The following is a 24,838-nucleotide window of genomic DNA, read 5'->3' on the forward strand; positions in this document are numbered from 1 at the left end:
CCCACCCACCCACTCATCAGTCCATCCATCCATACCTTCATTATTTTTCCATCCATCTATATATCCATCCATCCATCATTTTCCCATCTATCCATCCATAAACCCACCCACCCATTAGTCTATCCATCCATCCATCCATCCATTTTTTTCCATCCATTTATCTATAGTCATTTTTCCATCCATCCATCCATCCATCCATCCATCCATAAACCCACTTATTAGTCCATCCATCAATGACATCCATCTCTTCATTATTTTTCTATCCATCCATACACCCCACCAACCCATCCACTTACTCACACACCTACCCATCCATCCAATATTTTTTTATTTAATTTGCATTTAATCACATGTATAGAGTGTATTTCATTTACCATTTATTTACAGTGTTTTTATATAACTGCTATAATATAATGAATCAATTATCTGACTCTATTTTATTATTTAAGAATACATTGCTTTTGTATTTGCTATTTTATTTTTACCATCTTTATATCAACACCAATAATCTGCTAGGTTTCACAGCTATCTAGTATAATAAATGCATACATGGAAGTCCTCTGTGTCTAAAAACTAAGCTTTTCACCAATTCAGAAATCATGGGACATTTTGTAAAGCTTCTCAGAGTGAACAACAGTAACCAAGGGTGGAGTTTAGCAGAGGGTCACTGGAGTGTTAAACTCAGAGAGAAAGAGAGAGAGAGAAGCAGGATCAGTTTTGTTGCATCAGACTCATATTGTGCTGGAGTTCACAGACAGTCAGTCAGTCAGTCAGGCAGGGTCAGGTCTTGGTTTTCCCCCTTTTCAATCTCCAGTCACTCCCTCTCTCCGGTCTAGCGCTCTTTATCAGATCAGTCAGTGGACAGGAAAGCCCCTTTGGCCTTTCTCACACCGAACACACAGACCACCAACAAAAACAACGAGCATTTCTTCTCCAATAAGATGTGACAAGAAAAAGGCTAAGCGAAAATTGAAGAACAGCACGAAAAGAGCTCTTATTACTTTTAAAAGAGTGTTTGACGGGAGGCGCGGCAAGCCAAACCAAACATTTTTCCGACACACATATGCCATGGCATGCAAGATGTGATGCATTTTTTTTCCCTGCCCAAATCAAATTAATACACAGCGCATTCTTTGGCTTGGCCAAGACACAAACTTGCTTGATTGGTATTTTGAGAGTATGCGTGCGTGTTTTTGGCAGGACATCTTCACTCTTTAACTGACTGTACGGATTTCCTTTCTCCAGAGAAAGACGGTGGATGACTTGGAAAAAAGATTATTTGGTACACATGCATATAGAAAAGGGATACATGGATATATATGCAAAGTATATATATATTTTTGGATTTGACATGTACACAATTAGTCATATATGGAACCAACCCAGGTTCATTATGGATACGTACCCTTGTATACATTTCCGGAGAGTGCAAAATACGTCTCAGAAGGTATGTTTTTTTGCAGTTTTTATTTTCGTGAATCCACCAGAGGACGTAGAGGGACACATTTATAAAAACATATATAAAATTATAGCTGAAATGTTTGAACATATGTGTATATTTCTAATTACAATGGTTGAAAATATATATATCAATATATGTCAATTTTAAATTATATGTTGCATATATGAAATATATTTTATATATGTCAAATCCAAATATGAACTTGTATCTGTTATATATAGTTTGCATATATTACCATATATCTTTGGTGAGCAGGATCCAAAATGAACCCTCACCAATCGCCAAATGTGTGTAAAAACTGGCTCTGGTGAGTAAATAAAACTAAACTTCTTGCCTTTTTGGTTTAATTTTCTGACTCACCGATAAGCAACGTGAGCCATTCCGATCAAAAGCATAAAAACCACGCACTCCAGAAGACATCCGTCAAACTACTTTTTTTCTCTGTGGAACATTTGAGTCAGTCAGTCATTTTTCAGAATGGCTTTTCTCCAGAACTCTCTTTATAACTTTTGTTTTTAAGGGTAGGTTTAGTTCTCCACTCTCTTCAGCATTGATTTCTATTATTCCCTATGCTACCTACTATGCAGGACCCTCTAATCTGAACCTGATTAATGGATTTATACTGAAATCTTAATTAAAGTCCTGCTCGCAGAAGACTTACAGTCACATGATACACATGAGACTCACCTCTCTCGCAGTTCTGTCCGGAGTAGCCCTCAGGACAGGCGCAGTGGTATTTGTCTGGTCCCGTGTTACTGCAGGTGCCACCATTGAGACACGGCTGAAGTGTGCCACAGGTGTTTAAGTCTAAATCACAGAAAACAATTGAACAAGTGACTCAGGCTGAATGGTACAGAATGAAATAAAATGTAATAGAGTTGAACAATAGAATTGAACAGAACTGAATGGTATAGAACAGAGTAAAATGGAATAGAACAGACTATAATAAAACAGAATAGAGACAAAATGAAAAACAAATCCAACAAAATGAAACAATTAAACATAACAGAGAAGAACAGAAAGTAATGTAGAATTGAATTGGATAGAACAGAACAGAATGAAATATAATATAAGATTAGAAGCGGATAGAACAAAATAAACAGATACAATGAAAGAAATAGAGTGAAATAGAACAGAATAGAGTATGAAAGAATTAAATAGGACAGAATGAAATCATAATATTATAAAAATATAGAAAAAAAAGAATAGAATGAAAAAATGGACACAACAACATGACGTAAATTAAAACAGAACCGAGTAAAATAAAAATGAACACAACAAAATGAAACAGAACAGAGGAGAATAAAAATGAACTGAACAGAGTGACACAGAACAGAACAAAATAGACAGAAGAAAGTAGAATAGAATGGAGTACAACAGAAATTAATTGAAAAGTGAAATAGAGAAACAGAACAGAGTAGAATAGAATAGAATAAAATAGAAATTAATTGAACAGAGTGAAATCGAGAAACAGAACACAGTAGAATAAAATAGAGTACAACAGAAATGAATTGAAGAGAGTGAAATAGAGAAACGGAACAGAGTATAATAAAATAGAGTACAACAGAAATGAATTGAACAGAGGGAAATAGAGAAACAGAACAGAGTAGAATAGAATAGAATACAATAGAAATTAATTGAACAGAGTGAAATAGAGAAACGGAACAGAGTACAATAAAATAGAGTACAACAGAAATGAATTGAACAGAGTAAAATAAACACAACAAAATAAAACAGAATAGCCTAGAATAGAATTGAGTTCAAAAGAAACTGAACAGAGCAAAACAGAACAGAAAATGAAACAGAACAGAACAACATGAAACAGAAGAGTAGAATTGAATAGAGCACAATAGAAATGAACTGAACAGATTGAAACAGAGCAGAACAAACTCAAACAGAAGAGTATTATAGAATAGAGTACAATAGAAATGAATTGAAGAGACCAAAATAGAACAGAACAAAATGAAAATGAATAAAACAGAATAGAGTAAAATATAAATGAATTAAACAGAGCAAAATAGACCAGAACAAAATGAAACAGAACAGAATAGAGTAGATTAGAATACAATAGAAATAAATTAAACAGAGCGAAACAGAACAGAACAAAATGAAACAGAAAAGAGTAGAATAGAATAGAGTAGAATAAAAATTAATTGAACAGACCAAAATAAAATAGAAACAGAACAGAGTAGAATTAAATAAAGCACAATGGAGATGAACTAAACAAAGCAAACAGAACAAACCAAAATGAAACAGAACAGAGTAGAATAGAATTGAGTAGAATAAAAATTAATTGAACAGAGCGAAATAGCACAGAACAAAATGAAACAGAACAGAGTACAATAGAAATTAATTGAAGAGAGCATAATAGAACTGAACTAAATTAAACAGGACAGAGTACAATTGAATAGAGTACAACAGAAATTGAACAGCAAACCAGAACAGAACAAAATGAAACAGAACAGAGTAGAATAGATTACATCAGAAATGAATTGAACAGAGTGAAACAGAACAGAACAAAATCAAACAAAATAGACCAGAATAGAGTACAATAGAAATGAATTGAACAGAGCAAAATAGACCAGAATAAAATTAAACAGAGCAGAATAGAATACGATATAATAGAAATTTATTAAACAGAGCTAAACAGAACAAGGTACAATAGAGTACGATAGAAATGAATGGATGAATGAACAGAGTAGGTTAGAATAGAATAGAACAGAATAGAATACCTTTGTCACAGAGCTGTCCTCCCCAGTTGGTGTCACACAGGCACTGCCAGGGTTCGATGCATGTTCCATGGACACATCCGGGATGAGGAATACACTGATCACAGTATTCACCCTGCCACCCGTACAGACACCTATGAAGGGCACGACATCACCTCTGTTTTTAACACACACTTTTTGTAATATTAATTACAATCAGTTTCTTAACTATTTCCATTACTACTGAGCTGAAAAAAAACATTCTTGCCCTTAAAGCTCTAAAGTGTTAAATTAAGAGTAGGTTAGTAGGAAAAAGCCAATTAAAGTCTGCATTTGTTTGTATCATTAAGAGGCTCTACACTTTTTACTTGTCATGCTGCTTTAGAGGGACAGAAAGTGAGCTCACTTGGCTTTGGAACACAGACATTAAATCCACATTGTGTATAAACAGATGCTTTATTTTACCTGCAGTTTCCAGGCACTTTACAGGAGCCGTGCTCGATGCTGCAGCCCTGCTTACAGATAGCTGAGAAAACAAGAGAGAAAGAGGAACGTGGTTATCAGGAGCATCTGTGTGATCTCAGCAGTTCATCACACACACACACACACTCTGCCAACATGATGTCATCTCTCCTCCCGTCCACTCATGTTTCTTCATGCGGGATGAATGAGGGAATAAACACTATTACAGAGATAAAATCCACCCTAATACTGTTGCAAGCCACTAGACGCTAACACACACACCGACTCACAGAAAGGATGTGTGTGTGAGCCAAAGCTTTGTTGTGATAGTGAAAATATCAAATAACAGCATCACTGAGGTCATCTACATCTACAGAGCATTAATAAGTTTAGTCTAAACAAGCCTGAATAACCCCATTCCCATGCTTTAGACCAATGAATATCTATCTATTAGTTTTCCAGTGTTTTGTGACTTACAGACCTGAACTAACAGCTTACAGCTAAACATCTAAAATACAGACATCCGAACATAGATGTCATGGCTAAAACAAGCCTAAATTTGACTAGTCATTAAACAGATATCAAAGACACATGTGCAGCCTGTCTGATCTGTGTTAGATTACTAGACTATTATTAGATTGTCAGCCCAAACAAAGCCAAGACATCTAGATTTGGATGTCTATAAGATGTCTTTTAAATGCATATCTACTTAGTGGGAGCCCTCACATATGAAAACAACATGCTCTAGCATTGGAACAGCATTATAAATCTGATAAACAGCCCCGTCCCCTCACCAGTGTTGCATTCTGGGCCGGCCCATCCTTCCAAACAGGTCTTGTTTCCGTTGTGATCGCAGGTATAGTGGCCGAAAAAGTCGTCTCTGGGCCGACAGAACTTATTACAGCCAAAGCCAAAGTAGTGCTCGTCGCAGGTCACCCGAATTTGGTACTGGAACTGAGCCACGGGGCCGTTGTGCTTCAGGACCTGCCATTGACGGTTTGGGTTGATCATGCCCGACTGCACCGCTTTCTCGATCACTTGTCCATTTATGCCTATAAAGAAGAGAGCATTACATTATAGATCACAGCTGTGGTTTAATGACACTTCTGTTTAGCTTAAATATGAAATTACGAACACCACTAACTCTCAAAACATGCAGATTTAGGCACTGGATTTATGGTTGAGATGTTTCTGAACAACAAAAGTAGACTTTAGGCTAAATGTCTGTTCTATACTGCAAATGGGATGATTTTAGGATAACACACACAACAGATTAGAAATATCACAAAGGTTTCCTTCTATGATTTATACTTCATGTCCCTTACAGGAAAAACTACATGAGCATCACATGAACTTCACATGTGTGATTGAAACACACAAAACACATATAGAACACACAAAACCACATTTTAAACACACATGGAACACACAAAATATTTGAAACACACATAGAACACACAAAACAATTTTGAGACCCATGGAACACACAAAACATGTGAAACAAACACAAACACATTTGAAACACATAAAGAACACACAAAACCACATTCGAAACAGACATGGAAAACACAAAACACATTTGAAACACACGAAACACCATTGAAACACACATAAAACACATGAAACACAATTAAAACACACATGGAACACACAAAACACATTTGAGAACCACTAAACACTGTTGAAAAACACGGAACGAAAACAATGAAACACACATAAAACACACAAAAACACATTTGAAACACACACGGAACACACGAAACACAATTGAAACACACATAGAACACAAAAACACATTTAACACACACATGGAACACACGAAACACAATTGAAACACACATAGAACACAAAAACACATTTAACACACGAAACACAATTGAAACACACATAGAACACAAAAACACATTTAACACACACATGGAACACACGAAACACATTTGAAACACACATGGAACACACGAAACACATTTGAAACACACATGGAACACACAAAACACATTTGAAACACACATGGAACACACAAAACACAGTTGAAACACATGAAGCACAATTGGAACACACATGGAACACACAAAGCACAACTGAACACACAAAAACACACTTGAAACACACATGGAACACCCAAAACACAGTTGAAACACATATGGAACACACAAAGCACAATTGAAACACACATAGAACACACAAAAATACACCTGAAACACACATGGAACACGCAAAACACATTTCAGTTTCAAAGCTGGGCTTAGAACAACAAAATTATGGTTTATATGACCAAATGTGGCAATAAAAGTATTATTAACATTCCCTTAAATGATCTGGACTCTTTTAACAAATTCTGTTGGAGTCAAATGACAGCTTATCATAACAAATCTTCTCACCTTTTACTGTAACGTGGACATTAGCGCAACCTGGACATTTTAGAAATTTACAATGAAAAAAGCTGAGAAAATAATGATTTAAGAGTTGTGTAACATGCTCTTTGTTTACTATTGTTTAATAATGGTGTAGTAATTTTTTTTGGGCCAGGCCAAAATCCAGCATGGCGGTGAGGTATTTGGCTGAGGGGCTGTAAATTGTGAGAGGAGTGTGTGAAGTGTGTGCGGCTCGTGGTTCGACATAACTGACTGTCTTTCAAAAACACAGGCAGACAGACAACAGTGTCAGACGGACACACACACACACACAAGCACAGTGGAAACATCACACTGTAGTGCAAGAGGGAAGACTTTAATATTTCTGCCAGCTTACAGTACACAGATACAGTGCACTGAATAAACGAAATACAAAGCATAATCTCATACAATATATAATAAATACAGTGTATATTGTTCTTACATTATACAGTGTCTACAGTAAAGTCTATTGTATGCAAATATACATATATATTTACATGTATTATACGCATATTAGGCACAGGACAAATTATACTGCCGAATTAATTTTACTAGAAAATACCACAGTGTCTGAACACAGGCATAAAGGGTTTTATTTCTGTTCAATCATCTCAAAATCCAAGTTAAACAGCAACTGTAAGAGTCAGTTGATTGGTCAGGCTTACTGCTGTCTCATTTACTAGTGTGTGTGTATGTAATGAACAGTGCACTACAAAAGCTGGACTCGTGCTAAAAGCTACTTGACATGTTGGTGTTAAGTACAAGTCAATATTTGCACTCCTGTTCGGATTTGGCACACATTGTTTAGTTAGATCTGAATGGGATAAACAATAAAAGTCGACTGTACTACACACACACACAATATACCTTTGATTTTACACACTATTGTAAGTAACATTCCCAATATCCATCGTTTCTGACTGCTGTGCGTGCGTGTGAGTTTTCTCAGGCTTATTAAAATGTGTTTAAAAGACCGATGATGAATGCGAACAGGTGCAGACAGCGGTTTAGTAACAGGATGTGTTTGCCAGGCATCCACAACACGCACACACATACAGATATTACCACACGCGAACAGTATGCTGTTTTTACATGCTCTCTGGCTTTTTGTCACTCTCTAGCTATTTAAACACACAAACATAAAAGATACTCACTGCCAGTGCTTGAGTCATTATTGAAGTCCAACGCCTCCACAATCAGCGTATACGACCGCTGAAAAAAAAGAAAAGACACATGAAAACACCGGTACACATAATCGCACTGCAAATCATCTAATAAAAACTGACAGTCTGACAGGATTATTCCACTTACAGCATGAAACTTTTATGGTAATTTTACACAGCGCCTTGTAATTCAAGGCGTTACTTTCTTTCGAAGACAAAAAATATTATTTCCTTTTTTTTGTTGAGGGAAACATGCAGGATTTTTCCAACCCGGGCTCATTGTGGAAACGTACCCCCGCGGATGTTTCTGGAGACCGCGAAATACGTCCCCGGGAGGTACGTATTCGAGCAGTTTTTGTTTTTGCGAATCCACGAGAGGCCGCTGTGCGCGCCTTTTCACGTCTCGAAGACCTCTCGGGAGCGCGCCGTTCGCGCCCGTACTGTACTGTGCCGTCAACCGGCGAGCGCGAAGAGGAGGAGAGGCGTGACACCGCCCCATAGCGTTCGCTCGGAAAAACTAAACGCGGCCATACGTACCTACGATCCTGTAAATCGCAGTCTCCAGAAACGTCCGCGTGGCTACGCATGTTCCCGGGATAAGGCTCGGAGCTCAGAGAGACACCCTAAAGCTGCGGTCACACTGCACTTTACGCTCCATAGACTTCCATTCATATGCAGGCGAATGTGGCAGATCGGAAACGCAAGCTTGCGCGACAAGTTTGGCAGTTCACTGCATTGGAAAGCTCAAGCTTGGTGAACTCTGACCGGCGAAATCGCATCGTGTAAATGCATGAGACCAATCGAAGATCAAAACATGACCTCTCTGAACAGAAATTAAAAATATGGATCAATCGCTTCGTTTTTATTGTCTAATCATTTTGTTTAATCCCGCCCCGTTTCTCAGCGCCGTACTACAGAATTTTTACACGCACAAACTCTAGTGTAACTTGTGTTATTGTAAGAGAGAGAGCGAAATAAAGGTCCAAGCCCATTAAAAAAAAATGACAAGTGTTGGCTGGTAACAATATTTTCAATTTTACGAGTGCAAACACTAGCAAGTGTGAAATTAGTGTCACTAACTGAACTATGTATATATGTTAATCAGGAGCTTTATAATGCCAAATTCATTTATTCAAGACAGGTCTAAATGTCGTCCAAATATCAACACAAAAGCGAACTACTCAAACTATTCAATATTGAACATTTTTCAATAAAATGGCCCCCAAAACTGTATTATTTGTATGAAAACAGTATGATAATTGTATGATTTTTTTGTTAAAGGTCCCGTGAAGTGCTTTGAAATATGTATTTTTATTTGATGTTTGACGTAATCTCAAACTAAACACGAAGAGACACGAAGTGATAGCTATAGATAGTGTAGCCCCTCCCCTTTTTAAAAAACAGCCAATAGCATTTATTACCGCTCTACCAGTGAGAGTGGTTGAGCTTAAATGAATTTAATGAGAAGCGTCTTGATGGGGGTGAGGCATGTCAGATACTAGAGAGCATTTGTTTGGTCAAGATTTGATAAGAAACTGAAGTATAGGGTCAAATTACAAAAAAAAAACGTTGATCCATTTAGGTGAAAGTGACAAACTACACGCTTTACATGTTTTATTACTTCTAAACGTGAATTTTGTCACTGTTTTGGTGTGCACTAGCTTACAGAAACCCTAAAAGCTAACAATACAGATACTAACATCTAAAAAACTTTATCTTAATTTCATGGCACCTTTAATAGTATGTCCATGTTGATTTCAAACCAATGTTTCTAGAATGCTCGAGAAACATTGATGTTCAATAATGATGAATGGCTCTTTGTTTTATCAGAAGACATCACTGAACTACTTTCACTATCTCGCTCCTCATCGACTGAAGATAAGTGACAGGACGAGCAGGAGAGTGAAAGAATGCGTGAGAAAAACTCAACAGGAAGTTTGTGAGAAATGAAAAGCATGTTTGAGATGTGGGTCTAATTGTGAGAAGAGCGTTTGGTCTATGGGTCGGTGCTTTCTGAAATGACCTCACACACACACAGCGGCTCTTCCTGCCTCTGCAGATTGAGGGATCTACAGGCCTTTATGAGCTTTAATCCATGCAGACACACACAGAGAATATGAAGGTGAAGTCAGACGAGTGTGTGGAGCCACACACAGGCCATTCAGAGTTCAAACTCGACACAGGATTCATCCGCAAGTGACACCTCGGCGATTTGAACTAGAGACAGGGTGAGAAAGGCATGAAGAAGCTCGCGGACAACATTCACTTCACACACTGTCAGAGATGTTCGCTTGAGTTTATGCAATATTTACAGTTGAAGTCAGAATTATTACCCCCCCCCCCCATTTTTTGTTTAATGGAGAGATTTTTTCAACACATTTCTAAACATAATAGTTTTAATAACTCATTTATAATAACTGATTTCTTTTAGCTTTGCCATAATGAATTTTTTCAAGATTTTTCAAGACACTTCTATACAGCTTAAAGTGACATTTTAAAGCTTAACTAGGTTAATTAGGCAAGTTAGGATAATTAGACAAGTTATTGTATAATGATGGTTTGTTCTGTAGACAAACAAAAAATATTGTTTAAAGATGCTAATAATATTGACCTTGAAATGGTTTCAAAAAAATGTTTAAACTTCTTTTATTCTAGCCGAAAAGAAGAATAAATATTATAAGAAATACTGTGCAAAAAGTCCCCAAGTAATTTTGACTTCAACTGTATATCTTGATTTTTACGTATTCAGAAAGACATGTGACTAGCGACACCGGTGGCAGATTAGAGAACTGCAGTCTAAAAATATATTACTGATGTAACATTCAGGGCGACGCAGTGCTGAGTAGGTAGTGCTGTCGCCTCACAGCAAGAAGGTCGCTGGTTCGAGCCTCGGCTGGGTCAGTTGGCGTTTCTGTGTGGAGTTTGCATGTTTTCCCTGCGTTCGCATGAGTTTCCTCCAGGTGCTCTGGTTTCCCTCCACAGTCCAAAGACATGCGGTACAGGTGAATTGGGTAGGCTAAATTGTCCGTTGTACAATTGTGTATTGTGTATGGATGTTTTCCAGAGAGGAGTTGCGGCTGGAAGGGAATCCGCTGCGTGAAAACATGTGCTGGATAAGTTTGTGGTTCATTTCGCTGTGGCGACCCCAAATTAATTAAGGGACTAAGCTGAAAAGAAAATGAATGAATGAATGAATGATAAACTGATAACAAAAATCCAAAATATGATGGTAACAAATAACAAAGCATCGAGGCGTCCTGCTGAGAGCAATGTTTAGATAAATCTGTAAATCTGTGCTGTGCTCTTTCACCTAAATAACAAATGAAAGGCAAAACAATGACAGGTTATGAAGGTATTGCTTGTTCAAAATCGGAAATTCACAAACAAAATATTGACAAATGAGGGAAGTAAAACTCGTCATTGTATAACGATGGTTTGTTCTGTAGACAATCAAAAAAAAAATATATATATATATTGCTTAAGGGGGCTAATAATATTGACCTTAAAATGGCTTTTAAAAAATTTTAAAACTGCTTTTATTCTAGCCGAAATAAATCAAATAAGACTTTCTCCAGAAGAAAAAGTATTATAGGAAATACTGTGAAAATTCCAAGCTCATTTTAAGATCATTTAGGAAATATTTGAAAAAGAAAAGGGCTAATAATTGTGACTTCAACTGTATATATTAATATTTACGTATTCAGAAAGCCATGTTACTAGCGACACCAGTGGAAGTTTAGTGAACTGCAGTCTAAAAACGTATTACTGATGTATCATTCAACAGCCTGATTTCTCACAGTGATATATTGATAACAATATGATGGTAACAAAACATCTAGACGTCCTGTTGAGAGCGATGTTTAGATAAATGTGTAAATCTGTGCTGACAGATGGCAGGTTATGAAGGCATTGTGCTTGTTCAAGCTCGGAAATTCACCAACAAAATGTTGACAATTGAGGGGATTAAAACTACACTGTTAATAAAGTTTGATTATAAAGTCTACTTTATAGTCAGGCTTTCATAGACAACCTGCACTAGGACGTTTAGGGGAGTTACATTTTTTTAGTTTGATTACACACAATGGCAATCAAAAGCAATTAATATATAAAAAGATTTTCATGTAATGCGACCTCTGGTGGACAGCCTCTGAAATGGGATGCAGATTCAGAGGTGGTTATTAATTAGCAGTTAAAATAAATATTTCAAACATAAACATTAGGAGAGCAGGTTACATTGTAACTCCGTGTCCTAACAACAGGCTACATAAAGAGTTTTGTGATGATTAGCAATTTGGCTGTTTGCACCAGACGACACACGACATTCAGAAGCACAGAATAGTGCACTCGCTGCACTACAACAAAATGGTAAAGCTTATAATCTAATTAATACATATTAAACCTCTTTAACATTATTTAATGTACATGCTGAATCCCTGATATGTGTTGGCTTGCACTGAAGTTCCATTTCAAATGGTTTATTCTATTTTCAAGATAATAGGTGAACTATCTGCTGCTGCTTCCAGTAGTGTGGCAATACATGTCTAGAAAAATAGCATTAAATCTAACATTATTAGCAATGAACACTGAATACATTGAAGCACATGAGGTGTACCTCATAGTTTTCAGTTGTTCAGCTAGAAGAAATAGAAGCCGTTTCTAAACTATAAATTTCAGGTGTTGGTTAGGAAAAAAACTCTTTTTAATATGGAAAATATTCCCTTTATGGCGTTGCTTTTATTTAGAACACGACTTAAATCAGCCTTTAGGCTCAACAGTCAGCTGTTGGTGTTGCTGTTGTCAATCTGGCAACCTGCACTTGCGTTTGTTTTGAACCAGGTGTACAATACCTACAGATGTCAAACTTATTGCATCTTTAATAGTATTTCTAACGAACATTTACCTTTTAACATCAAATTATAAAATCTAAATAACCTTAAGAGTGATTCATTTTTTAAGTGTTTATGACTATTTAAATTATTATGCTGTAATACAAATATTTTATTATCAGTGGTATAAAATGATCTCAAAATGACAATAATATCTCTTATCGCAGTCATTTCTGACAATATATTGCACAACAAAATTCCTTATGGTGACAGGCCTAGCATTCATTTACTCATTTTCTTTTCAGCTTAATCCTTTTAGGGTCTAGGGTCGCCACAGCGGAATGAACCGCCAACTTATCCAGCATATGTTTTATGCAGCGGATGCCCTTCCAGCTGCAACCCATCACTGGGAAAAGGCCTAGCATCAACTATAAAAAATAAATAAACATTCACTTTCTGATTGATTGGTTGACGGACTGAATAAGGACTTTTTTTTTCAGCATTTCCTATTATATTTTTCTTCTGGAGAAAAAAAATATAATGGGAAAATATTTTATTTTAGTTTAACTAAAAAAAAAGCAACAAAAAACTAAATTTAAATGCTAAAACGAAAGGTCAATATTATTAGCCTCCTTTTTTCAATCATTTTTTGTCTACAAAACAAACCACTACTGTCCTATGACTTTCCTAATTAACCTACATTGCCTCTCATTCATTCAATTATTTTCTTGTCAGCTTAGTCCCTTTATTAATCCGGGGTCGCCACAGCGGAATGAACCGCCAACTTATCCAGCAAGTTTTTATGCAGCGGATGCCCTGGGAAACATCCACACACACACACATACACTATGGACAATTTAGCCTACCCAATTCACCTGTACCGCATGTCTTTGGACTGTGGGGGAAACCGGAGCACACCATGAGAACGTGCAAACTCCACACAGAAACGCCAACTGAGCCGAGGCTCGAACCAGCGACCCAGCGACCTTCTTGCTGTGAGGCAACAGCACTACCTACTGCGCCACTGTATCAATATCAACAAAAGTGACCTTAAAGAGTGAATGCAATGTGAATGACAAATATGTTGCGACTAAAATAGACAATATAGATTAAAAAAACAATAAAAAATGTATCCCAAAGAACCAATGAGCACCTAAAGAAGCCTTTCACAGAAGGTTTCCAGAAGCAATCATGAAGTCCAGTTTCCAGCTTTTCCAAGTTCACTAACAGCAGAACACAAGTTACCAAGACACGCTCATAAACATCCAAACACACACCCTGCATGTCCATCTGACCACATCGATCTGAACACACACACACTCATGCAAAGACCCCCTGTGTGTCTTTGTGCACCCGCTTTGTTGATCCGCCGTCCCACAATCCAGCATCGCCGCCTGCGCACCAGTTCAATTGCTAGGTAGACTTGTGACGGAAAAGAAAGCATGCAAGATGACAATGTCTAATTAATCGCTATTCAGGGCAGGTCTAGACGGGGGTGAGATGTTTGAGCGCCGCCGCTGCCACGGAAACTGGACTATCAGGCTGACTCTCTCTGACCTCAAATTGACAACTCGGGCCAATGAGTTGAGTTGTGAGGGTAAACATGGGCTCCGGCAAAAACAATTCTGCTATTCAGATTCAGATGGTGGAGAAAACTAAATTCCAAGTCCGATCTGCCTTGGGTGATGATGATCTAAAAAAAAGCAGAGACTAAATCTGATAGGGATTTTCAATGGCTGATGGCGATGTCTATTGGTTGCCCTTTATGTTTTTTTTTTTTTTTTGATGATGCTAACAAGGCAAGATGATACTAACAAGGCAATCTGAGAACATGAACATGATGACAGACTGCAGTCATAAAACACAATTAGCTGTATAACACTGAATGTCATGGAATTTGAGTATATGTGTATATGACTTGGTTTTAGGGTTGTCAAAAGTATCGTGTTCGGTATCAGGGCTTGCAAAATCTGGTAGCCAAACCTCCCGGGACTATTGTTTTTTCAGTCAGGCTATCAAAATCTATCTACACCATGCCCAATGGGCTATTTACGAGCAGAACCAGGGACGGTGTAGATGGATTTTGGTAGCCCGACTAAAAACAATAGCCCCGGAATGTTTGGCTACCAGATTTTGCGAGCCCTGAGTACCAATCGATACTCATATTATAAAAAAGAAAGTCAATTTCCCACTAACATTAGCTCTGCTGAGAACATTCTTAAACACTGCTGATGAGCTATTGTGTTCGCGTGCTCACTTGTGATTGGCCTTGAACTCAGCAGTGCTTAAATGTTAGCGGGAAATGGACGTTTTTAAAATCTGAGTAGCGATCGGTACCAAACTCGATACTTTTGACAACCCTACTAGGTTTCCGTCTTAAAGTAAAACGTATAATTTCGATGTTCGCAAATAAAGGTGTGTTTCCATCAAGAAGCTAGAGTGGCTTACGGTAGAATTGGTAACCGAGCAACCAATAGTAAACAAGGCAAGCATAATAGAGACAGCTGATTGGTCATGTGGGTCTGACGTTCGCTACGTCAGATCTTATTTGAAAAATGCATTTCCAATTTTTGCATTATCACTTTTTCCGCACGTACAAAACCTCAGGAGGGCGATAAAAAGTAATTAAGGGATTTTTATGTGTAGTTTATATGAAAACATGAAGTGCTCTAAGAGTAAATTCGCAAGCTTTTTTTTCTGTCAAATCAAGTACACATCATGGTAAGGGTGCTCATAATAACCGATGCTCATAACCGTTAATCGAAAGGGAGCGTTTTAACCGATTAATGGTATCAAGTAAATGTTTTTAAAAATATTGCTATATATATTTTTAAAGTTTGGCTGCATAAGCGGTCGATCGCAGCAAAAACGCTTTTGTTGTTGAGGGGGGCATCTTTTGAATGGTTTAACGGCTGCGACCGTTTTGTGGCACCATGCACGCCTCGCGTTTTTGCCATTGTGCGCTGTATGTTTGCAGTTGAAAAAAGTCAACTCTGCACGGAAAAAGCGTGTTACGTCAGATTCTTTAATCCAATGAAAGCAGAGGCGCTGTTTCCGTTGATTAAATGCTTATACTTCATGAAGCAATCAATTTGAGGTAGCCTGCTATTTTTATTTGATGGAAAAAAAATTGAACAAACAGCATATGCCAGTTCTTAAAAAAGGATTCAGTCAGTGTTTCCATTTGCAATCTAAATTTGACATTTAAGTGAAGAATATCTAGGGCAGGCCTATTTATTTTATTCTTTTTATTGAGTTTATTTTCTATGCTGTTGGAAACGCTGCAGGTGCTTGAAGGTGTGCTGGTGATCTGTATGCTGTTGTTCACTTGTTAAAATGAATCAGTATTTTAAAATGCAATATTTAATGTGTCAGACGTAAGATAGACACATCAATTAATTTTTTTATTAAATAATAAATTAATAATAATCTGACTAGTTACCCGTTAATATTCGGTTACTGAGCGGCGGTTGTCGGTAGTCAAAATTAACTAAAATGAGCATCCCTACATCAAGGTGTCGAATATTGACAACAACCAGTTGTCAATTCATGTCATTTAATTATTATGAACAAAAACAAAATTGACAGAAATATATTACTATTGTCCTGTAAAACGTAGTAAACGTAGTACGCTAGTAATAATAACTTTATTTTTAGGAAATTGTTAAGTAGTTCTATTTTAACAAGAATAAAACTGAATTTAAAAAGGAAAACTTCATAAAATTCCCAAAAATGCTGCTTAAACTGAATAAATGTTGAATCTACAATATGAATCTATTTGAAATTATTAACAAAGTTATTTACCATTAAAATTGAGTTTAAAAAAAATTGGAATTCTGAGAAATTACATTTAAAACTACATTTTATGAAAAAAAGCTGATTTCATAGGTCCCTTGTTAGAATAATAATCTGTAATATAATATAAACACTGACTTTCGCAAACTAGTTAATAACATCTGGACAAGAAAACAAGATAATAAGTGGTCAACATATATCAAATATGAGTTAAAAAACACTTATTTTTCAATATTATTTATGGTCAAGTCTGCCAAGAACTAACACTTCCATCAAACATGAATACATTGTTAACAAGACAATAATAAAACAATTACCAAATATTAAGCAATATATCACTAACAAAAAGTCTTCATAGACAAATTTAAATCAGCATATTTCTATGAATTTAAAGTAAATATTTTGTAAAACAGCTAGTGATTTAACAATTATATCTAGCCCAAATTATCCATAAGAGGTTTTGTAATAAACCAATTCTGTTATCTGAATACTAAGCGCGTTTTAGACTAAAATGGAACATATATAATGCCTAAAATAGCTTTCTACATGACAGCTCACTTTAGGTTTCATTGAGAGATTCGGAGATTGCAAAATTAGTTCCTGTTAAATGATTAATGATGGTCCTGGCTTCATATCTAAAAGCAGTTTCCTTAGGCCATTGTGTGTAAATCAGCCTCTCAATGACCATCAGTGAGTGCTGGAGATAAACTCAGGTGTTTTATAGCACATTGTACTGCTATTTTGAGAGGACGCTTGTGGTCTGGGCTGGTTGGGGTGTGGTAAAAACACTACCCCTGTCCAATCTGAGCATGCAAACCAGATCAGAACCAAATTACAGCATGTAAAAACTGAATCCTTTGTGTTTACAAACAGATAATGATGCCTTATGGATAAAGGGGAATATGGCAAGCTGATTTAATCTATTAATATAACTAGCTTAATTTATAATGCAATTTATACTAGTACACTACACTAGCATAGTCTTCACAATACTATTACTTATATTTAGATACTAGCATCTTTTTCTATTAAGTACTATAGTAATGCTCATTATAACACCTATTAAATTACTAATAGTAACTATTAAATAAGTACTATTATCTTATGAATGCTTAATGAACACTTACTGGAATTCTTTAAAAACATGCTAATCACTATTGCAATAATTACCAGTCAGAAATTAATACAAAATATTAAAAGAATTACTAGTAGTGTGTAAATATGTAAAATACATACTAGTAAAAACTGCATGATTTTTTTGTAACGATAGATATGCATATTAGTCAATGGCAATTTTAGAATAGTTAATAGTCACTACTGAAATAAGTACTAAGACCTATTGCCAACCTGGTGCCTTTCTCAAAAAGTGGACCTTTTTGCGGTTATAGGCCTTCTTTAGGCTACTATTTAATTATGAGATTTAAATACTGCATTTTAGTGACATTTTAAGCACTACTCTAGTTGAAATAGATTGCCGGACAGTCATCATAACCAAAAATGCAAATTTGAAAATTCCTGGATAACAACAGTTAGCCAAAATGGTATTCAAATGCATTTTAATATTGGTCGCTTTTAGTGCTTCACACCTTTTGATTTGTCATTTTTGTGTTCCAAGTTTAGAATAAAAGTAACTTTTAAAATAATTTCTCTATTTAAAAACAATGTAGTAGCGAAAGAGGGCTTCACTTCATCAGACTGTATGTTTTCTTGCACAGCAGGATGTTGGACTCATGAAAAGTAATTGTGTGCACTGGCCAAAACTGATTAGCTAAAGTCACAATAAAGCAACAGCCAACAGAGGACTCCACTTGGTCTTAAAACCTTTTTCGATGGGCTATTTTCACTATTTATGATGGTATAGCAGTCAAAATAGGACAAATGAGCTCATGGGACAAATTCTGGACATTTGTCAGTGAGGGGTGGGTCTTTCGAACCACCTGAATCCCCCCTGGCTACGGGGCTGGCACTGGTATTAGATAATCTACTTCATATGCATTAGTGAAAAGGGAATATTTAGTAGGCCCACACGGAATCTGCACATGCAGATTTCAGCAGATTTTTACCCTATCCTTGAGTCTATGTATTTTCTTGTGTAAATGTGTGTAAACTTATATTTATCTAGTTTTTAAATTAATTTCATTAACATGATTGTGATATAATAACAGTAATATTAAAATGTTCATATGATTTATTTACAATACAGTTTGTAAAGTAACATTTCCTGTCTTTTAGTAGATGTATTATATGAGAAACTTGCTTTGTTTACCAATTAAGTGGATCTAATTGGATTTGCATTGTAAACATTAAATAAAATGTATTATTTTTTATTTCGTATGTTAAGGTTTTCGTTGCGATACTCCTAAAATGATTTCGTATAAATCCGCAGATTTTTTACAAAATTCTCAGCAGAAATAGCAAAAAATATCCGCAGATTCTGTCTGGCCCTAGGTATTAGTAACTAAAGAATAGGTAATAGTGTTGATTTAATGACGACCAATATCAGCTGAAAGAACTAGTATCTAATAACGAATAAGCATATATATATATATATATATATATATATATATATATATATATATATATATATATGTATATATATATATATATATATATATATATATATATATATATATATATATATATATACACTAAGGCTTAATGGAAAAATATCTTAAAAAAAAAAAAGAACTACTATAGTGTTTCGAAAAAACGATAGTCAGTAGATTTAATGTTAATATGGCTTGCCATAGTGGGGTAGGCAAGCAGTTACAAACCAGACTTGCTGTTGGGGCATCCAACATTACAAAATACTATAGTAAATTAGTAAATAGGCCTACTATAGCACTTTTGAACCATACCATAGAAGGCTACATGGTATTATACTGTACCTTACAGAGTTTTAGCCAACTTAACCATGGCATTATGAAATACTTTACTTCAGTTTTTACTACAGTGATGTATTGCACAGTACTGCAGGCTTTAACACACCGTGTTGACGTAGAAACATACAGTATAGGGTGATTTGTTTATATGACTAGTTATATTACCATAGCAACCACACATTTCAATTCAATACACAGTATTTACTATAAAGTACTATAGTATCGTGACCTGTGTAAAAAGTTTTTATCGAAAATACCTTACCACAAAAACAAATATATCTATGACATCTAGCCCATATCGTCTTTTGCAACAACAAAACAGCCTCTGAAACTCACCGGCCACGCGAAGCTGAAGGGCAGCACGATCCGGGTTTTGTCATTTGTTTGGTCAAGGGGCTTGACAGAAAAAGTATTCCCACCAATTACAGGAGTAGATCCGCTTCCGTAGCTGCAAGGGCCTCCCGAAGACACCCGCGACTGATACTCCTTCAAACATACGCGGAAAAACGTATCACACTGGTCCGCCGCGCAGGAGCGCTCCGCCGGGTCACGCGCACCGTCACAGCACGCGCCGTTCTGCAGCTCCCCGTTCACATTCTGCATGGACAAAACCTGCATCTCGAAATGCCCCGAAGCCTCACATACCTGGAACAAAATAGACGGGGAAATGTTAATATTAGTGTACAGAATCGGCCATATCTAACTTTCAAGGCACTTATGTAAAATTAAGTGGTAATTCAATATATATATTTATATATTTTATATATTTTATTTCACAAAATCTATTAAAAACGCTGCCAAAGTTTAAAGGTTTGATGCAAAATAAGCGAAAATGTAATTTATTTTAATATAGACTCTGTATTTGTTCATCCACTTTTGTAAATTAAGTAGTAAAGACTTCTAAAAAATCCCATTTTCTCAGTTTTGAGACAAGATCTATCCAAAAACAAGCCAAACAACTAAGTTTGAAGCAAAATAAACCAAAAATATATATTAGTGTATAGCCTAGGCTCTGTAATATCTATTTATCGACCTATTTATGTAAATTAGGTGCTAAAGATTTCCATATATATATATATATTTTTTTTTCATTTTTCTGTGTAAATCTATCCAAACAAGCTGCCAAACATCCAAAATTTGAAGCAAAAATTAAAAAAATATATTAGTGTAGCCTATAGGCTCTGTAATATCTATTTGTCGACCAACTTATGTACATTAATGGCTATAGATTTCTAAAAAAAAAAAAAAAAAAGTATATATATATATATATATATATATATATATATATATATATATATATATATATATATATATATATATATATATATATATATATATTCTCTTTTTTTTGTGTCTAAATCTATCCAAAAAACTGCCAAACCTACAAAGTTTAAAGCAATGAACAAGAATTTGTATGTAACATTAGAATATAAACTCTGTAATATCTATTTATCTATCAACTTATATAAATCAAATGCTAAAGACTTCCAAAAAAATATCAGTTTTCTAAAGCAAAACCTATACAGAAAAGCTGCCAAACTTTCCAAGTTTGAAGCAAAATACTATAAAAATAAATAAATAAATAAAACGCATACGGAAAAAGCCAAACCCGCACATACCCGCATCCACAAGCACCTCAGCAGCACGTGAGCGGACAGCGCCGCAAAAGTTGAGCTCGGTCTGAGAATCATCCCGGTTTGTCTGTCTGTGTGTCTGTCGCTGTGAAAACTACCACTTCAGCCGCCACACGCCTCTCATATAGTGGCTCATGCACGAGGACAGAGCCGCTCGGGTCCAATAGAGGACTGGTTCCCTGATGCCCCTTTTGAGGCTCTATTATCCGCCACTCTATTCTTGTATTGTCCTTCTGTCTTTACAACAATGCCCACGGGCTGGAGAGAGGAAAAGCTGCGAGTGCGACCGGGCGAGCGCTCCATCTATACAGCGCGTTCACGGAGGAGGGGGAGGAGCTAACACTTGCGACTGTTTCATATTTATGACGGGGCGGGGCTTAAAATGGAGCTTTTTCTGCACACTGTACACATTTTTATGATCATTTGTTTTTGTGTTTATTACACTTATACTAAGTTATTCATGTGTCTAGCGTATCCATTTTTAAGTTAAGCTGTTTTAAGTCTACGCTAATTGTTTAATATTAGTTAAAATGACTAATGAGGAGGATTTGATTAAAGTTGTAGCATGTAAAACCTCATTAAACCGAACTGTGTAATGATTTTACAGAGTGAAGCCATTTTGAGGCTTAGTTATTTATGGATAAAATTGTGAGCAAATTATAGATTTAAGACTTATAAGACAAGCATTAGCGGTACTCACTAAATAAATAAAGTTTTAAAAAAATGTATACATTTTTAACACTTTAACGTGTACGCTGACACAGATGTGATCAGTAAATTGATTTTTAAAGGCTAAATCTTTTATTTTATTTTCAATTTTCTATTGTTTGTTATGTATTATCATTTAAAGCTAATTTTCTCCTAATATTTGTAATAGTTGTTTACTGTAAAAAGTCATTCTGTGGCTTTGTGTGTTTCATTAAATTTAATATTAGCTCTTCATCTAATAAAATTACTTTCCTGATTTTAGGCCATTTTTTCGCTTTGAAATTACTTTAAAACATCTGTAATAAAATCTAATCAATTTTATTATAAGAATTAAGCTATTATTTTTGAATAATTAAAAAAAAAAGAAAAAATATTGATTAAATCCAACTCGATTAAAATGAGCATTTTCAAATTCACAATCATTTTCTGTTACACCGATCAATAATTAAATCAATAACTTTGGTTAAAATGTGCTAATTTTTAAAGTACTGTTCGCAGTTACTTATTATAAATGACTAATAAATAAGCCAATATAATTAATTGTTACTCAATCCATATTTGTTGAATTTAATTAATAATATTGCTCGTAATCTGTTACCCTAAATGTTATTGAGTAGATATTGGGTATTATGTTTTACAGTTTTGGAGGCGTACCCTGTATTTTTATATCCCAATGTTGACAGGTCATGGTGGTATTTGGAGAAACTATTTTTTTTCTGAGGTAGAACCACTGCCTTATAACATCTACATTTGCGTAAAATAACATTTTAGTCCTGCCACACACAAATGATCTGACAGTATTGTCCCCACATGGGCCAGTACAGATATTTTCTGCATATAGACTGCCATTAGACATCATTTCGGGCCTTCTCTCCTCATGTCTCTGCATTTCCACCTCCTCACTTTCATTGCATCCTAATAAGGCTCATTGGCCGCACATTTCGGCACAAGTTGCCATTGTGACAGTGTCGTTAATATGCATATGTTATTCATGAGCAAGGGATGAATATCACAACACAGGAACCCTTGCTAGTTGTCCATTGTTTTGGCGGCTTCAGTGTTTTCATGGCTGTAATGGCAGCTGGCCTCTTTTCAGAGCTAAACGTGATGCGGTTAATCATGTGTTGGAGAAGTCCCTAATGAAAAGAACATGACAGGATTGAGGGGGGTTGGAGGAGAAAGGAGGATCTCCTGTCAAGTCGAGATGGAGGAAGGGAAGGTGGGGGTCTTTATTTTTAAATTAGAGCAGCTGGGTCTCACTCACATTAAAGAGCTGCTGTGAATAGATTATAGCGCTGGTCTGGACAGGACACGCCCACTCTCGCGACCAAGACACGCCCCTTTAGAAAAGCCACGCCCATTTTGCTAGGACACGCCCACGTGCTCTGACGTAATCGATGTAAAAGAAACATAAATAAACAAATAGAGGATCGGGTCCGTTCTTCGTACGTGGATTACTCATTTAGCTGGATTTGGTTATTGACGATTTGACACGATCCACAATCGTTTCGTTCTTCAAAGCTCATTCGAGAGTTGTTGTTGATGTAGCCCAAATCTGCTCTGGAGCAGGTTTAATTCATATAAACAGGATTAGATCGAGTCATTTCAAGCAAAGATAATACTAAAAGAATGTACCGAATGTTGATATTTTCTTACAGTAGTAATATAGATTATATACATGTGGGAAAAAGTTCAATACTTTTAAACAGTTTATATATCACATTTATTTTTTATAATAATTAATAATATTTAAGGCAACACGGTGGCGCAGTAGGTAGTGCTGTCGCCTCACAGCAAGAAGGTCGCTGGTTCAAGCCTCGGCTGGGTCAGTTGGCGTTTCTGTGTGGAGTTTGCACGTTCTCCCTGCGTTCGCGTGGGTTTCCTCCGGGTGCTTCGGTTTCCCCCACAGTCCAAAGACATGCGATACAGGTGAATTGGTATAGGCTAAATTGTCCGTAGTGTATAAGTGTGTGTGAATGAGTGTGTGGATGTTTCCCAGAGACGGGTTGCGGCTGGAAGGGCATCCGCTGTGTAAAAACATGCTGGATAAGTTGGTGGTTCGTTCCGTATAGTACATTGCACATGCATTATGGAAGCAAAATTATGATTATTGTAAAAATGTCTTGCCTTTCCACTGGACATAAAAGGCAGGTGTCTATTAATCCTTTTATCACGGCATCTCAGACTCTCCCAATTCCTGAGAAGCCATAAATCCAGTGACATCCTCAGATCTGAACTACACTTTACCAAAACTGACGTGTGACAGTCCCGACAGGCCTGCAGACACAGGCAGAATCAGCCGGAAAGATCTGCTTTATGAGGTGTGTGTGGTTTAATTACTGGAGACTCACACACACACAGTTTTCATGAGCCATTTACATGATGTTTTTATCAAGAAAAAAAAACTGCAAATTATACATACAGTTGAAGTCAGAATTATTAGCCCCCTGTAAATTTTTGTCCCAAATGTCTGTTTAACGGAGAGAAGATTTGTCAACACATTTCTAAACATAATCATTTTAATGACTCATCTCTAATAACTGATTTATTTTATCTTTGCCATGATGACAATAAATAATATTTAACTAGATATTTTTCATGACACTTCTATACAACTTAAAGTGATATTTAAAGGGTTAATTAGGCAAGTTAGGATAATTAGATAAGTCACTGTATAACGATGGTTTGTTCTGTAGACAATAGAAAAAATGTGCTTGAGGGGGCTAATAATATTACCTTAAAAAGGTCCCTAAAATTAAAAACTGCTTTTATTCTAGCTGAAATAAAACAAATAAGACTTTC

General features: G+C 36.0%; 1 protein-coding gene across 4 annotated transcripts in view; it reads right to left on the reverse strand.

The window, feature by feature from the left end:
• Positions 1–21,606, reverse strand: part of jag1a (jagged canonical Notch ligand 1a) — a 52,713-nt gene extending 31,107 nt beyond the window's left edge. For 3 of the 4 annotated variants that reach the window (XR_012406464.1, XM_005168205.5, XM_005168204.5), the window contains exons 1-7: positions 21,314–21,606; positions 20,031–20,339; positions 8,183–8,240; positions 5,427–5,684; positions 4,636–4,696; positions 4,195–4,325; positions 2,150–2,269 (exon numbers count right to left, since the gene is read on the reverse strand). Coding sequence is in view for 3 of the 4 variants with exons in the window: in XM_005168205.5 (XP_005168262.1) it covers positions 2,150–2,269; positions 4,195–4,325; positions 4,636–4,696; positions 5,427–5,684; positions 8,183–8,240; positions 20,031–20,339; positions 21,314–21,385 (1,009 nt within the window). In the remaining variant the exon portion in view is untranslated. 4 annotated transcript variants of the gene reach the window in all.
• Between the last annotated feature and the right edge of the window lie 3,232 nt (positions 21,607–24,838).

The sequence above is a fragment of the Danio rerio genome, chromosome 1 (assembly GCF_049306965.1).
Source record: "Danio rerio strain Tuebingen ecotype United States chromosome 1, GRCz12tu, whole genome shotgun sequence".
Taxonomy (NCBI): Eukaryota; Metazoa; Chordata; class Actinopteri; order Cypriniformes; family Danionidae; genus Danio; species Danio rerio.